General features: G+C 37.6%; 1 protein-coding gene across 1 annotated transcript in view; it reads right to left on the minus strand.

Annotated features, from left to right (window-relative positions):
- LOC139721935 (semaphorin-1A-like) overlaps nucleotides 1-14263 on the minus strand; it is a 44040-nt gene that overhangs the window by 8423 nt on the left and 21354 nt on the right. The window contains exons 4-8 of the mRNA XM_071633262.1: nucleotides 9230-9289; nucleotides 8084-8224; nucleotides 5903-6029; nucleotides 2554-2700; nucleotides 230-375 (exon numbers count right to left, since the gene is read on the minus strand). Of these exons, the coding sequence (XP_071489363.1) occupies nucleotides 230-375; nucleotides 2554-2700; nucleotides 5903-6029; nucleotides 8084-8224; nucleotides 9230-9289 (621 nt within the window). The remainder of the gene's footprint in view (nucleotides 1-229; nucleotides 376-2553; nucleotides 2701-5902; nucleotides 6030-8083; nucleotides 8225-9229; nucleotides 9290-14263) is intronic.

Consider the following 14263-nt stretch of genomic DNA (forward strand, 5'->3'; position numbering starts at 1 on the left):
TGTGTATAAGTGTCAGTTTCAAGAGGGAAATTACATGGTTTTTGCTAACCAACTTTAAATGAATCTGCACTGTCCTACACTTGTCTGCCCATGGTTTGATCAAGAAATTTGGATGCCAAAAATTAATACGAGAATATAGGCTCAACAGAGGACAGCATGGTGGATCAGACTGTAAAAACTTAAAGCACATTTTCACCAAATGTACAAACACACCATAATTCCACCATACCTCACAGACCCGGGCAATACGACTGTACACGATTCCAACTCTATTGTCCTGGCCAGTGGACAGACTCGCATACTCCTCTGAAGTTTCTCGGTACAGGAAGTACACATAGTCTCCGCGGGCAAACGGCGTCCCAACAAAGTTGGCATCTGTACAGAGCACAATTTGAAAGTGAGAAGACACAATTATAAAGACATGTGGATTACCAACCACACTGTGATCACACACAACAGCTCAGGGATGCTACCAGAAATGCTGCAGGGTGAACACTATCCTTAAAGTCCCATTTGAGGACCCTTGCTGCTTTGACCCTACCATAACTGTATGGGGGGGGGGGGGATGTCAAATTGACCCCCTTCGACATATTGCGCCACGATTCCGCAACGCGCAAAGATTTTGGAATTTGACGCACCAATTCATGACTTTTACCTCCAAGTCTCCCGCATATTTGAGACCAAATTTGCGACATTCGGGTACACTGTTTTGAAAATATATAATATTTTGCATAGGCATGTCAACCCCAAAACAGCTGAAATTTGTGATGTTATGTGCAAATCTTGTTAAATTGGTATGAATTAGATTATTTCAATTTTTAATCATTGGAATTAATCAATTCTAATGTAGATAAGCTCAAAAAAGTGCCTGCAACAAATATTGGCCCCCCCCCCTAAGAAAATAATAAACAAAAGGTCCAAAAGACAATAAAATACATAAGAAATTCACAAAACAATAATAAACAAAAGAAATTAAATTTGATTGTGCCATTTTTTTTTTTTTTTTTGCAATAAAATTGTTTGACATGTCTGGAGGAATTCTGACACAAAAATTTAGCAATCCTTCAGTCTTTTTAATACAGTTACACTACAGACAAAAATATGATTTCATGAATAAATTTGCATTATAATCACTTTACTAAAAATAGAACATTTTTCTCTTGTATGATTAAACAATCTTGTAGTTGACATTCGCCTTTCTGTTTGGGCAAAATTTTGCAGCGATAGCGCCATCGGTGGCCTAGATCTGGGCCACATTTCATAAAAGATGCTAGGATAGCAACTCTTGCTGGAATGGCAACTTCCCATAGCAACAGCCAATCAGGAAGCTGGATTCTTATCGTTACCATGACAATTGTTATTCCAGCAGGAGTTTCTATCATATCAACTTTTTTTGAAATGGGGCCCTGAAGACCCAACTAAAGCTTGGTCTCAAATAGCCCAGTTAGAATAAGGTTAATCTGCAGTGACAAACCCACATAGTATCGGTGTATCACTAGTATCACAAAGAGTGTTGCAGGGTCCTATGGACTGCAGTTGAACTGATCTGCATCCAATGCAAGTTCTCACTATAAGTAGCAAAGTGTGGGCTGTTGTCTAAAATATTCTTTAAAACACCTGATTATCTGTTAGTATGTAAACAGAGGTGAAATATGGACAGGGGCTATTATAACAGAATGTTCACATTTTGTATGTAATTCCTCCATGACGTGTCCATTTAAGGATGCCTTTTTATAACCTGGGGAAAAGGCAGAGATGCCAACATCCGATGTAAACGACAAATTGTTCTATGTGTCCCACTCTTTGACTTCATATATAATTTTATTTCTTCAGCATTCCCCTTTAACAGATGGCATCCTCAGTGCAATGGTGACTACTAATTTGTACTAAGGATAACATAACTGGTTGCTAGCCTCTCCTCAACCTTGCTCCACAAGAAATACCAGTTCTACAAACTCTCTTTTCTCTTACGAGCAAGCAAATTCAAGTAAAGTTTTATTAGCATTTAACAATTAACACACATCTTGCTTGTCACTCAAAGCTAGTGGCCCCCTTTTAGCAGGATGTCCATCTATCCAAAACAGTCTAATAACTAGCTGACATTTTGTGTCACAAGTGTACATTCTTACATCACGATCACAAACAACATACACGTCTAGTGGTGCTAACCCTTAGATTGAACTAAACATTGTATATGAGGGCATGACATAATATATACAAGAAGGTAGGGATGACAACATAAGAATGGGAGCTGCTGGGCTCAACTAATGAATCGGTTGTGAGATGTAATGAATGAACACACCTGAACTGAAAAGCTAGTAAAATGGACAAAATTGGACAAGAGGAAAGATATCTAGAGCTATGGTGATGGAGCTGACAACTGAAAATCATTTTTGCAAGGCAGTGCTGAAAAGAAAACTACACTGTAATCACAGACAACAAAAGGAGTGTAGACAGACAAGATATACAGCAAAGAAAATGATGACAAAATAACAGTCTTACAACATCCATACTTGCAGAGAGACATAGGAACTGAAGTGTTCTCTTTCTTACCACTGACAGCCTTGTCGGAATCAGATCTGGTGCGGACTTCACTTGGGTTGATGCTCCCATCAGATGGGTCAACAATCCTGTGGCCAATCAGTGATTTGCCATTAGTCCTACTCTCACGTGCTCCGAAATAAAACTGGAGTGTGTCATCTGTAAAAATGTAAGAAAAGTAAAAGTGCTTTCATCACTTTGCTATTTCTCTGTAGAGACAAAATCATCCTTCCTGAAAGGCAAAAAATAAAAATAAAAAAAGTGATGAGAGTGAAATCAGAATCGATGTGAAATCCTCTTCCCTACTCTTAATCACTGTACTAATATCAAGGATACAGGAAAAGAACAAACTGGGAACACCAAATGATACCCCACCTTCAACAGAGAGAGTTACAAACTGTAGCTTAACCCAAATCATTTTTTGTTTTTGTTTTTGTTTTCAGTAAAAACAATGTTGTCACCATGGCAGCACATTGTTCACGAGGGATGTGTTTTCTTGTCTAAAACTTGTTATTAAAACATATATTGGTCACAAATGTCAAATTTCATGACAAATGTTTTAAAAAACTGAGGGAATTAGCTAAATCCACAATGCTGTATACTTTTTATTGAAAAAAGCGTAATTACCATGGGCATTGCTTGACAAAAGATGTGTTTTCCACATATGAAATTCTAATTGATCACACCTCCCAAATTTCAAGTCAAATGTTCACAAGCTGAGGGAGTTAGCTAAACCCGCAATATTTTTGTATGATTTCATTGAAAAATATTATCACGGCAGCACATTGTTCAATACTGATAAAAGGCAATGTTTGCAATGACCACAGCTGTCACAGGTGCCAAAATTCAAGTCAAATGCCTAAAAACTGAGGGAGTTACATTAATTCACATATTTTTGTATGATTTGTAAAATAATCCTGTTATCATGGTAACAAATATATTGACACTCACAATAAAGTGTGTGCACAACAATATACTGATCATATGTCAAAAATTCCAACTCAAATGCTCAAAAAATGAGAGAGCAGCTCAATCAACAAAATTTTATGTGAAAACTGCTGATGCCATGGGAACAGATTTCTTAACACTCAAGAAAAGAGATGTCATGCACAACTACACATTACAGTGATACATGTGCCACATTCAACTGAATTGCTTTCAAACCTACAGTAGTTCGAGCCACAACATTTGTATGGTGTTTGTGAGAACCTGCTGTTACAATGGCAATGCATGACTCAAAATTTACGAAAAAGGTGTCTTGCACATCTACCTACACGTATGATAGCGGTCACTATACCAAACTTGAAATTAACTGCTCAAAAAATGATGGAGTAGTTCAATCCGACCAACCACCACCCATCAGCCCAATTCAGCACGAATCCAACACCCTTGAAATATGTGACCCGCTACAACAAAAGGATCCGAATGTCGAGAGAGGTCAATTTTCTGAAAATGACATATTATTCCCTTACTCCTCTGCTTTAATTTCATATAATATGACTCATAAAAGTACTCAGTTGTGGAGATATTGATGATTTTGTGAGACCATGTTGAGTGGTCCAGGAAATTAGCCCTTAGAGAAAACCGTCTTCAAAGATTTCTTTCTGACGCAATTGTGACCAAAGGGAGGTTAGCCAGTTTTCACCGCTTGACAATAGAAGGTATGCTCATAGCGACCTCAGCGATGTTCATTTAAGCTTAGCACCAGCAGTCTACGCACGACCAATCAGTAACCAGGATGCCACGCACTGACCAATAAGATCACTTCCTCGTTGCTAGGGGTGGAGTCTATCTGCAGCGCTAAATCCAGATCTTCGGACATGTTTCTGTTCGGTTGAAAGTCGGAAAATCATGGCCCAGGAAAATGCCAATTTCCTGCCTTTCCTTTGATCATCTAGCTTTGAGATTTCGGCAGATGATAGACGAAACATTAGACTAAAACATTATGATAACCACAGAAATTTGATAGTTTTGACCGATTTTGATGATATGACTTCAAACTCTATTTTCTCAGTTCAGCTGTCAGCAACTTCCGGATCCTTTTGTTGTAGCAGGTCACATATGGTAAAACCATCAAAAAACATCGCATGGATGGTAAAACAAGTTTAGGCCTAAAATCTGACTTTGGCACCCGAACTTTAAAGAGAGAGAAAAAAAAATACATGAAGTTAGTTTTCCCCTACTTTCTTGCAAGCATAAGAAAGAAATTCTTACACAAAGCCAAGCAGGAATAACTTAAAGAAAATAGGAATATCAAGAATGTATATGGAATTACTGCTACTTAGAACAATATCAACAATACCTGGTTGAGCTGACTAATTATCCTGTACACAGTCCTACCCAGGTACATTTATATATAATGCAATTTCTTTTAATAACTTTTGTAATGCTGCATTACACAGACATGATTTCATTCTGGACGATATGACAGAAAATTCATTTTCATTACAATTACTCAAATGAATAAACTTGTATTCAAAGACTACTTTATCTTGATAATTTGGCTTTTGTTTACTTAACTTTACATCAACTTAAAAAACAATTTAGAAATAGAATGGCTGCTAATGTAATTTACCGATATTTAGCATACTCTTCTGCTGATATTCTGTGAGTTTGATAAGAACTTTATGGCATTTTCCAATTGTTTCATCTCCAAATGAAAAAGGAAGTAAATTCCTTTGAATCCAAGAATAAATGTCATCAAACCAAAGAAAAAGGCAACTAACCCATACATTATGCATCAAAAAATTTCTTAATTCTGGTAGTATATTATCAGATTACTTTTTCACTGATAAGCATCGACTCTTTTTAAAGAGAGTAAACAGCATTAACAGAAGACAAATATTTGTCTTTTAAAAGGTCATTGTGAATGTTGGCATTTGCTGTAATACTTCAGAATCAAGATAAGTGTATCAGAATGATGTTGCAGACATTACTTGCTATTTTTTTTTTTCACTTACAATATGGAAGTATTCATACACAAAGTGGGTGCTTCCCCTTGCTATGCAAGGCCTCAGCATTGTAGGCTGATGTGGACCTACACAAGTGTACATCAATGCTCTAGAGCTTGATGGCATCTCCATAAGTGACTAGCGATGAGAAAATAAGGACCTACAAGCATTTCATATGATGTCATATGTGACAGCACGTGCTGTAGACCTGTCATCCTTTTCTTTAATATTGAAGCTGATACCTGTAAGACTTGTTGTACAAATTGCAGGCTGCCAACATCTCTGCATTTATTTCCATTTTCATTTCTGTCCGCTTCCTTCTATTCAGAATGCTGCCGTATGCATTCCCAGCTCACCGATTATCACATCGTTGATGTAAATGCACGATACTTTGTAAATATTTGGCTTACTTATGTACAGCACAGTAGCATTCTCGTCCCTAGTCCGTGGAAATGTGTAACCGCCATCGGGGTTTTCAGTTTCGCAACTCTGATCGGAGACATCGTCTTCATTGTCCACAAACGTGCAATTTAACAACTGCAAGAAAAGATTTGACAGATGTTTTAAAGACCTGCGTGAACTTATAAATAAGCGTGTTTTATGCTAGAATTAACACTCACTGAAATGGGCTGCCTTCAGTTCTCTCCAACAAGTTACGATATAAGAATACTATAGTGACTATTCAAAAATTATAGAGTAATTCATCCTAATATCTCATGATACGTACAGGTCAGCATAAATTCCTACAATGATAAATTATGCAATGCAGAAGCTTATGGAACTTTACTATACTACAGTAGGTTAATTGCTACATCATTAGAGCTTGTTTACAATTTATAGGCAGCTAGTCATACTTTGAGTGTGCATTCATTTTCACCTGCATAACTTCATAGTTTACATTGACCAAGCATCAACTTAGTTTGATGGTCCAACACTACAAATTCACAGGAAAAAGACATAACATGGAAAAAATCACTTATGATTCCATTTCTGTGGTCTACAAAACTCATACAATAATTTTGAATGTTCCAACTTATTGTGTTTCACAGCAATCAGTACTTGAAACAAGACAGCGTAATATTGCAACGAACTGAAAGAGTTTGATGTTAGCAAGGGTGTGCATTTATAACTAGTGATTAAAAACAAAAGACCCACTGGGTCTAGTGCTCACCCGACTATCTCAATCAAGTTCATCCTCAACGCATTCTTGCAGACTATTACCTAGAACACAGCAAATGTGGGGAGCTTTTTGGGACACTTCAAGGGGGCATGGTCTCAATTTCTTTACCCACCACACTGGCAATAATATCTGCCAAGTTTGTACGAAATTTGACCATGTATTTTCTAAAAGAAGATCAAAATGTGAAAAATGGCCCTTAATTCAGTCCTATAGCCCAAAGGGGGCCAGACATTAATCTGCCACAGATTGTAAACTTAAAACAACAAACATTATTGTACATCATATTTTTGGTTTTATAGAGGAAAATATGTACCTATGGTATAAAGATTCTCTAATTTGAGGGTTCTGGGGTCCATATTAGCCCCTGCCCACCCCCCTCCCAACACACACACACACACACACACACACCTGGTGCATGGTGTCCATTTGCACAAATATATATTCCATCATCCTAGCAATAACACCCCCCCCCCCCGCCAAGTTTAGTGAAAAATTTGACCATATATTTTCAAGATGATCGAAATACTGTAAAACATGAAATATTCGCGGCATGAAATTTTCGAGAATTGGAGCCGAAAGCCTTTTTCGTGGCATGAAATTTTCGCGAATTGCTACTGGCATTCAATGCATGTAGTGTAGACAAAAGCTTTTCGCGTGCATTTTAATTTTCGCGAATTTTGGCGCTCGCGAAATTCGCGAAATTAAAAATGCACGCGAAAATTTCTCGTTTTACAGTAAGTAAATCGTAAAATTCAGTCTGCCCCCCCCCCCCCCCAATCCTTCTAGGGACACTACCTACCAAGTTCAGTGAAATTCCATCATGGGGTTTTCAAAAAGCTCAAAATGTAACAAATTACTGCATGACGCATGATGCATGATGGATAGTGCACATAATGATGCACAAAACACGGCATATGGCACACAACGAATTAATTACATTCCCTCACTTGAGCCTTTGGCTCAGGTGCTCAAGGGTAAAAAGGTCTCTTGTTTGAGCCAATTACTGTTCATACATTATCATTAGATTCAGTTGCAGAGTTTAACTAAAGAGCCCCTTATTTCCTGCTTCAAGTTACAATTGATTCTCATATATGGCCAATGCATTTTAAGAGGTCTCAATTTCCTATTGAATTGGCAATTTTTTTTTTTTTTTAATCTGATTTTGTATATATTTCACAAATTTAACCAATTCTTTCTCATCATCCTCAAATAAACATTTGTAGGATACACCATAAATTCAGAGTTGCCAATTTGACGAAGACCTGATGATATTTTTTTTGCAGCTAAATTTCATCAGGACTTGATGGGTTAAAAAATAAAAAGAAAGACAGGCAAGAAGGAAGGATATCAGGTAAGTGCATGAAATCACACCGTGAGTTTGATGAAGGTATCAAAACATAAATCCACTTACGCCACTTTCGACTGTAAAGTTACATAAGAAACAAGCAGGATTCAGCGCGTTCGTGCCGCAGAAGTATAGCTTTGGACAGCTACTGCTGTCACACTGTTGTCCCAACGATGAAACATACCGAATGTAGTTGTAACAGTCCTCCTGGGGGAAAGAAATTACCTTGTATGAAACCTTGAAAGGAATTATACTTTTGGTTTCTACAGCAAAGAATTCTACAGGCAGATATCTTTACAGATCTATCTTTGGGCAAAAACTGTACAGACAAACGAGGAAGTAACAATGAGTGAGAGTGCTTGTAAATTAATAATATTCAAAAATAACAATATCTTTAAACTCATTTACAGTCAACTTGATGAACTTGATTTATTGACTTGATACTTTGAAAATTGAAAGATTAGCATTTCCTGTGAGGCTGAAACAAAAACTCTGGCTGCCTAGAAATCCTTGAAGACCGATAACTGCCCCATGCAGTGCCCACTTAAACAAAGAAGAGAGATTTTGATTTGAAACAACATCAACAATAAGGACACCTGTTACAAGTTGATGAGAATACATATCATTTCTTTCTATAGACTGCTTGTGAGAACTGAAAATTCTTTTATTTCTCATCTTCTCTTAAAATTACAAATGAAAAAAAAAAACTGAACTTGACAAATAAATTCATGCTCCAGTAATATCTAGTGGATGCTGACCTGTTGGGTTGCCATATAATGATATTACTTTGAGATCTCGCCAACCTGAAAGTTAATACCAATTACAAGAAACTGCTTACAAATATTCATTCACTGTTTCATGAAAACATGTTGAAATTTTACACACCATAACTCCCTTAATATATTGTATTCTAATTTGTTGAAATATCTACCTCTGCTTGATATTACACTCTTATCTTTTTGAGCTAGTTGGAATGTTATGTGGAATTACATCTAAATAATGACAGTTTAGACAACGATGCAATGTCAAAATTTGCATGGTTTGCATGTGTGTAATCACCTCCTCAATGCAAGTCTCACTAGTTTCTCAAACTGTTTTTCAAGGGTTAGCTTCCTGGTCTTTCCATTGAGAATTAATAACTTGTTGTAACAGTTCAATGATGTAAACTTCTATGATCACATGAAAGTCATAATATGTGCAATGTATACTCACAGAAAGTGGGTTCCCATGAATACAAGAAAAGCCACTATCGTCATAGCACACTCCAATATCCTGTAACATTTAAGGCAAATCATTAGATAATTATGAGAAAAAAGTCTACCATCTATGAGATAGGGCAAACAAGATGATATGCCCACAACATACACTTAACAGTTGCATACAAATTGAATTCCACCCAATCTATGGTAATTCAAAGACAACTCCATGAAAAATTGCAAGAAAGCCCAATGGGGAGGGAAATTATTGTGCCCCCTACCGCATTTTCGTTTGCTACTCCTTTGCCCTTTAACCCAATGTTACCCAATTTTGATGATTTTTCCTAAAATTTTATTGTGAAATGTGAAGAAATCATGGTCATTAACAACCCCGAAATGGTCTTCTTATCATTTCCTGTATTTGTTCAATATGACATCATAGGCATCAAACAGTATATCCATGTATGATAGAAATAACTGAAAATACATCATTTTCCAAAGAAAATCCTTTTACCTTGTATCATTTTCACTCAATTTTGCCAGTAGAATCATTTGTTTATCATAAGAACAATCTGCAAACTCCAACTGGACCCCATGGAAGACCAGCTAAACGTAGCTGATTAATATGGGCTATCCACCCATCTTCTCAGATGGAAATGAGCAAACAAACAAACAGACAAACAAATAAACAAATTCCAATATTATGGAAATATAAAAAATGTGATCAATACCAATTTATATGTACCTATCCCAAACAACACATCATAGGTCTCATTTTTTTTTTATTATATTGTAATGAATAGCACCCCCAATGTAATGACCTTGAGAAATTTCAACCGTAATAGTGAAGGTTGACTCAATTTTACTTTGAGGCAAATATGGAACTGATTGATATAGAATAAAAACACATATACTGGGGATAAACAAATATACAGAAAACCAAGATTTTAACATTGTTTCTTGTGTAGGCCACATATTTTGGTAAATAGCACCCTCAATTGGCGACCTTGAGAAATTTCGAATGTTGGATCATGGAGAGTATGAGCTGCCCTACTCTTGTGTCAAATATGAATCATCATATACGGTAGATATAAACTGAGAAAGTATGCTGTCAACATACAATACTACATTCTTGTTGTTTATCAAATGATTTTATATGTAATATTCTCTCCTCTCCTGACAATGGAATGACTTTTTTTTTGTAATTTTGTTTTTATTACTTTAAAGGAAATCACAATATTTACAAATGATTCTCAAAATTATCAAGATCATGAAACATAAAAGTAACAAACAATAACCATAAAGTCACTTACACAGAATAGATACATACAGTAGCAGTTGAAATGTGCAACAAATATCAATTATGTGTGAAACTGCGAGACGGAATAAACTCATCCAAAGATCACTAACATCACCAATTTTCCATTATTGCATGTACATATTATAACTAAGGCCAAGTAAAAAAAGATAGTATCGGTAGTTTCTCGTCCGGGTTTTTTGAGCAAGGCGATGAGGGAGGTCCTTACTATTTGATATCTCACTATTTTTTCGAGGATTGTCAAAATGAAAGTAATATGTGTTTCTCGTCCGGTAATTCTGAGAAAGGTAACGAGAGAGGGCTTTACTATTTTCTATATCCAATTTATGAAATGAAATATCACTCTGGTAGCTGTGTTATGAGAGACCAGGTCTCAAGCATGTATGTCTTGCCTGCACTCTGTGCATTTTCAAACAAATAGATTATGTACCATACTTGAAATGAAACTTCATGCATGCAGAAATACATTTGCTTTTTCTTTCCACTACAGATGTCAAGGGAAGAGGGCGAGGGAAGAGGAAGAGGGCGCTCTGACGAGAGTGGACGTACTTTTAGGATCGCTGCGGCGGCTCATTTTTATCCTAAAATATCATCTTTTTACTCGCACATCTTGTTTGCTTTTTATGGAAATCTTGCCTATTAAATGTTTGTCGTCGAAAATTGCACCGTTTTGATGTCATATTTTTTCACTGGAAGGAGAATTTTAACATCTGAAAACCACCCTCCGTTTTTTACCTCGTGCTGTGTCACCACTATTGCCTACAACGTGTATCGTACATCGAGCACCGCGGGAATTTCAACATCCACAATACACGACAAGCCTACCACTGTATAATGGCGAAATTAAAGTTCAGAAGTCCAGGTTTCCATGCACTACTTGGATTACTCTTTATTGCAACACGCATCGTCAGTGGAGATTTACGGGTGAATGAGACAGCCAGCTTTCACGGTAGGAACTTTCCATTTCATACTGATCTTCAGTCGGACACAGCAACTAAATACATTGTCCAAGCCGACATACCTATTCAGACCCGTTTATATCTACAGTATTATATATCGTACCATTGTGCAGCCCACACAGAACGAGCGAGAGGTCTGCAAACTACAGTTGTTATTCCTAAATTACCGAGAGGTTTATACGCCATTGTGCAGATCACTAGCATACTTGCTGGAGATATAGAACTGAACCCTGGCCCCATTATAGGGCCGAAGCGTATGAGTATGAGTAAGAAAAGAGGAAGAAAGCCTAAGTACCCATGCACACTATGCAACTATGCAGTGAAGAATAGGGATAAGGGAATGCTTTGTACAAACTGCAACAAATGGTCACACAATAGCTGTACAGGTGTGACAGATGAGCTGTATGAATACCATATGAGAAATTCCAGTGCCATCTGGTACTGCCCAGCATGTGAACTTATGAATATTGTAGCATCGAATTCTGATGACAGTGACTCACATCGAAGTATTAATCAGTTTAGTGTGTTAGATCCAGACTTGAATAATGACAATAGTACTGAACCCCTGGATTCTGAACCACTTTTTTCTTCAAGCCCTAAACGTACTGTTAAACAAAGGAAAGTGGAGAAGAAACGAGAGAGTATCATTACCAGGAAATGCAACACAACTGTTTGTAATCCAGTCAACAGATCAGTGCATTGTAACCCACCCAAGAAATTAAAGAAGAACTGTGTTAAGATAGCTGTAGTTAATTTTCAGAGCATTAAAAACAAAGTATCAGAATTTCATGCATTCTGCTCTGTAACAAATCCTGATATAATACTTGGCTCTGAATCCTGGCTTGACGGGAGCATAACGTCAACGGAGGTTTTCCCTACCAATTTCCAGGTTATTCGAAATGACCGTAAGAATAGTAAGGGAGGAGGAGTTTTCATCGCCGTCGACCAAACAATACCGATAGTTGAGAGACCGGATCTTACCGAGAAAGACAGTGAATTAACATGGTGCCAACTCCTCATGAATGACGGGAGCTTTATATATTGGCTCCTATTACAGACCACCGACTGATAGGAAAGATTTGGATAACCTTAGTGAAAGTTTGAATAAAATTCAACAGGAAATTAAAACGCCCTATATTTTATTGGGAGGGGACTTCAACATCCCAAATATGTCATGGCCTTCATCTACAACCACCACTCCAACCCAACGGGAAATTTTAGGAATTGCTGACGAGCACAGCCTACAACAACTCGTTAATTTCCCAACCCGTCGTGACTCAAGTGGAACTGAAAACATACTAGATCTGTTCTTCACTACCCACCCATCTTTAGTGAAGAGCATCCATCCCCACCCAGGTTTCTCTGACCACAGCATTGTTATGGTGGAAATCAATACTAGAGCACCCTTACCCGCCAGACCCCCAAGACAGATTCATCAGTGGAATAAGATGGATGAAGACAAGCTTAAAGCAGATGCACAAATATTTTGTGAAAATTTTCTGAGTTCAAACCCCATCAGTAAAACAGTTGAAGAAAATTGGTGTAACTTCAGAGATAAGATGCATGACCTGATCAACCAGCATGTACCTTCAAAAGTCACGTCCGGTAAACCACATGTTCCTTGGCTTACATTTAAGCTTAAGAGACTGTGTCGTAAAAAGGAGAAATGTTATTTAAAGGCAAAAAATTTTGGAGGGCAAGATAGATGGGACAAATACAAGCAGATGAAGAGGATAGTCAATAAGAAACTCAGAAACGCACAACGGGCATACATATCCAAGCTCTCTGAGGCAGGTAGTAAGCAGTTTTGGAAGTATATTAAAACTAGACGGAAGGATAACATAGGAATCCGAAGTCTTAGATCTGGAAACCGCACTGTCACTGATGATCAAGGGAAAGCAGACATACTGGCCGAACAATTCCAAAGTGTCTTCACTAAGGACAGTAAAGAAGTACCCAATCTTTCACCAAGTAATGTACCAGAGATGCCTGAAGTTGATATTACCGTCAGTGGTATTATCAAGTTGATGAATAAATTGGATGTTTCAAAAGCAGCAGGCCCGGATAATATCCCAAATCGTATTTTGAAACTTACAGCCGAACAAGTAGCCCCAGTCCTCCAGTTTATATTCAAACAATCCTATGATCAAGGACAACTACCCGAAGACTGGCGTAAAGCCAATATTGCTGCTATCTACAAGAAGGGTGACAAGAACGAACCAGTTAACTACCGTCCTGTATCTTTAACTAGTGTATGTTGTAAACTGATGGAACATATACTGGACAGTCAACTAATGAAACACCTTTCTACAAACTCAATCATCACTGATTACCAACATGCCTACAGATCAAGTAGGTCATGTGAAACCCAACTGGTAGCTACTATCCATGATCTTGCCTCAAACTACAACAATAAAGATACATGTGACATTGCCGTCCTTGACTTCAGTAAAGCTTTTGACGTCGTTCCACATCAGAAACTACTACAGAAGCTTCACATGTACGGTATCCGCAACAAGAACCTTGCCTGGATGAAATCCTTCCTGACATGCCGTCACCAAAGGACAGTCGTCAACGGTAAATCATCTGACTGGAAGCCAGTACTGAGTGGTATACCACAAGGCACTGTGCTCGGCCCCCACTTGTTCATCTTATATGTCAACGACCTCCCAGAAGCAGCCAACAGCACAGTGAGGTTGTTTGCAGATGACTGCATAGTCTACCGTACAATATCTAACCCCTCAGACGAAAAATCCTTGCAAGAAGATCTCGA

This window comes from Diadema antillarum, unplaced genomic scaffold (assembly GCF_040938485.1).
Source record: "Diadema antillarum isolate AM-2024a unplaced genomic scaffold, OU_Dant_1.0 scf00000014, whole genome shotgun sequence".
In the NCBI taxonomy this organism is placed as follows: domain Eukaryota; kingdom Metazoa; phylum Echinodermata; class Echinoidea; order Diadematoida; family Diadematidae; genus Diadema; species Diadema antillarum.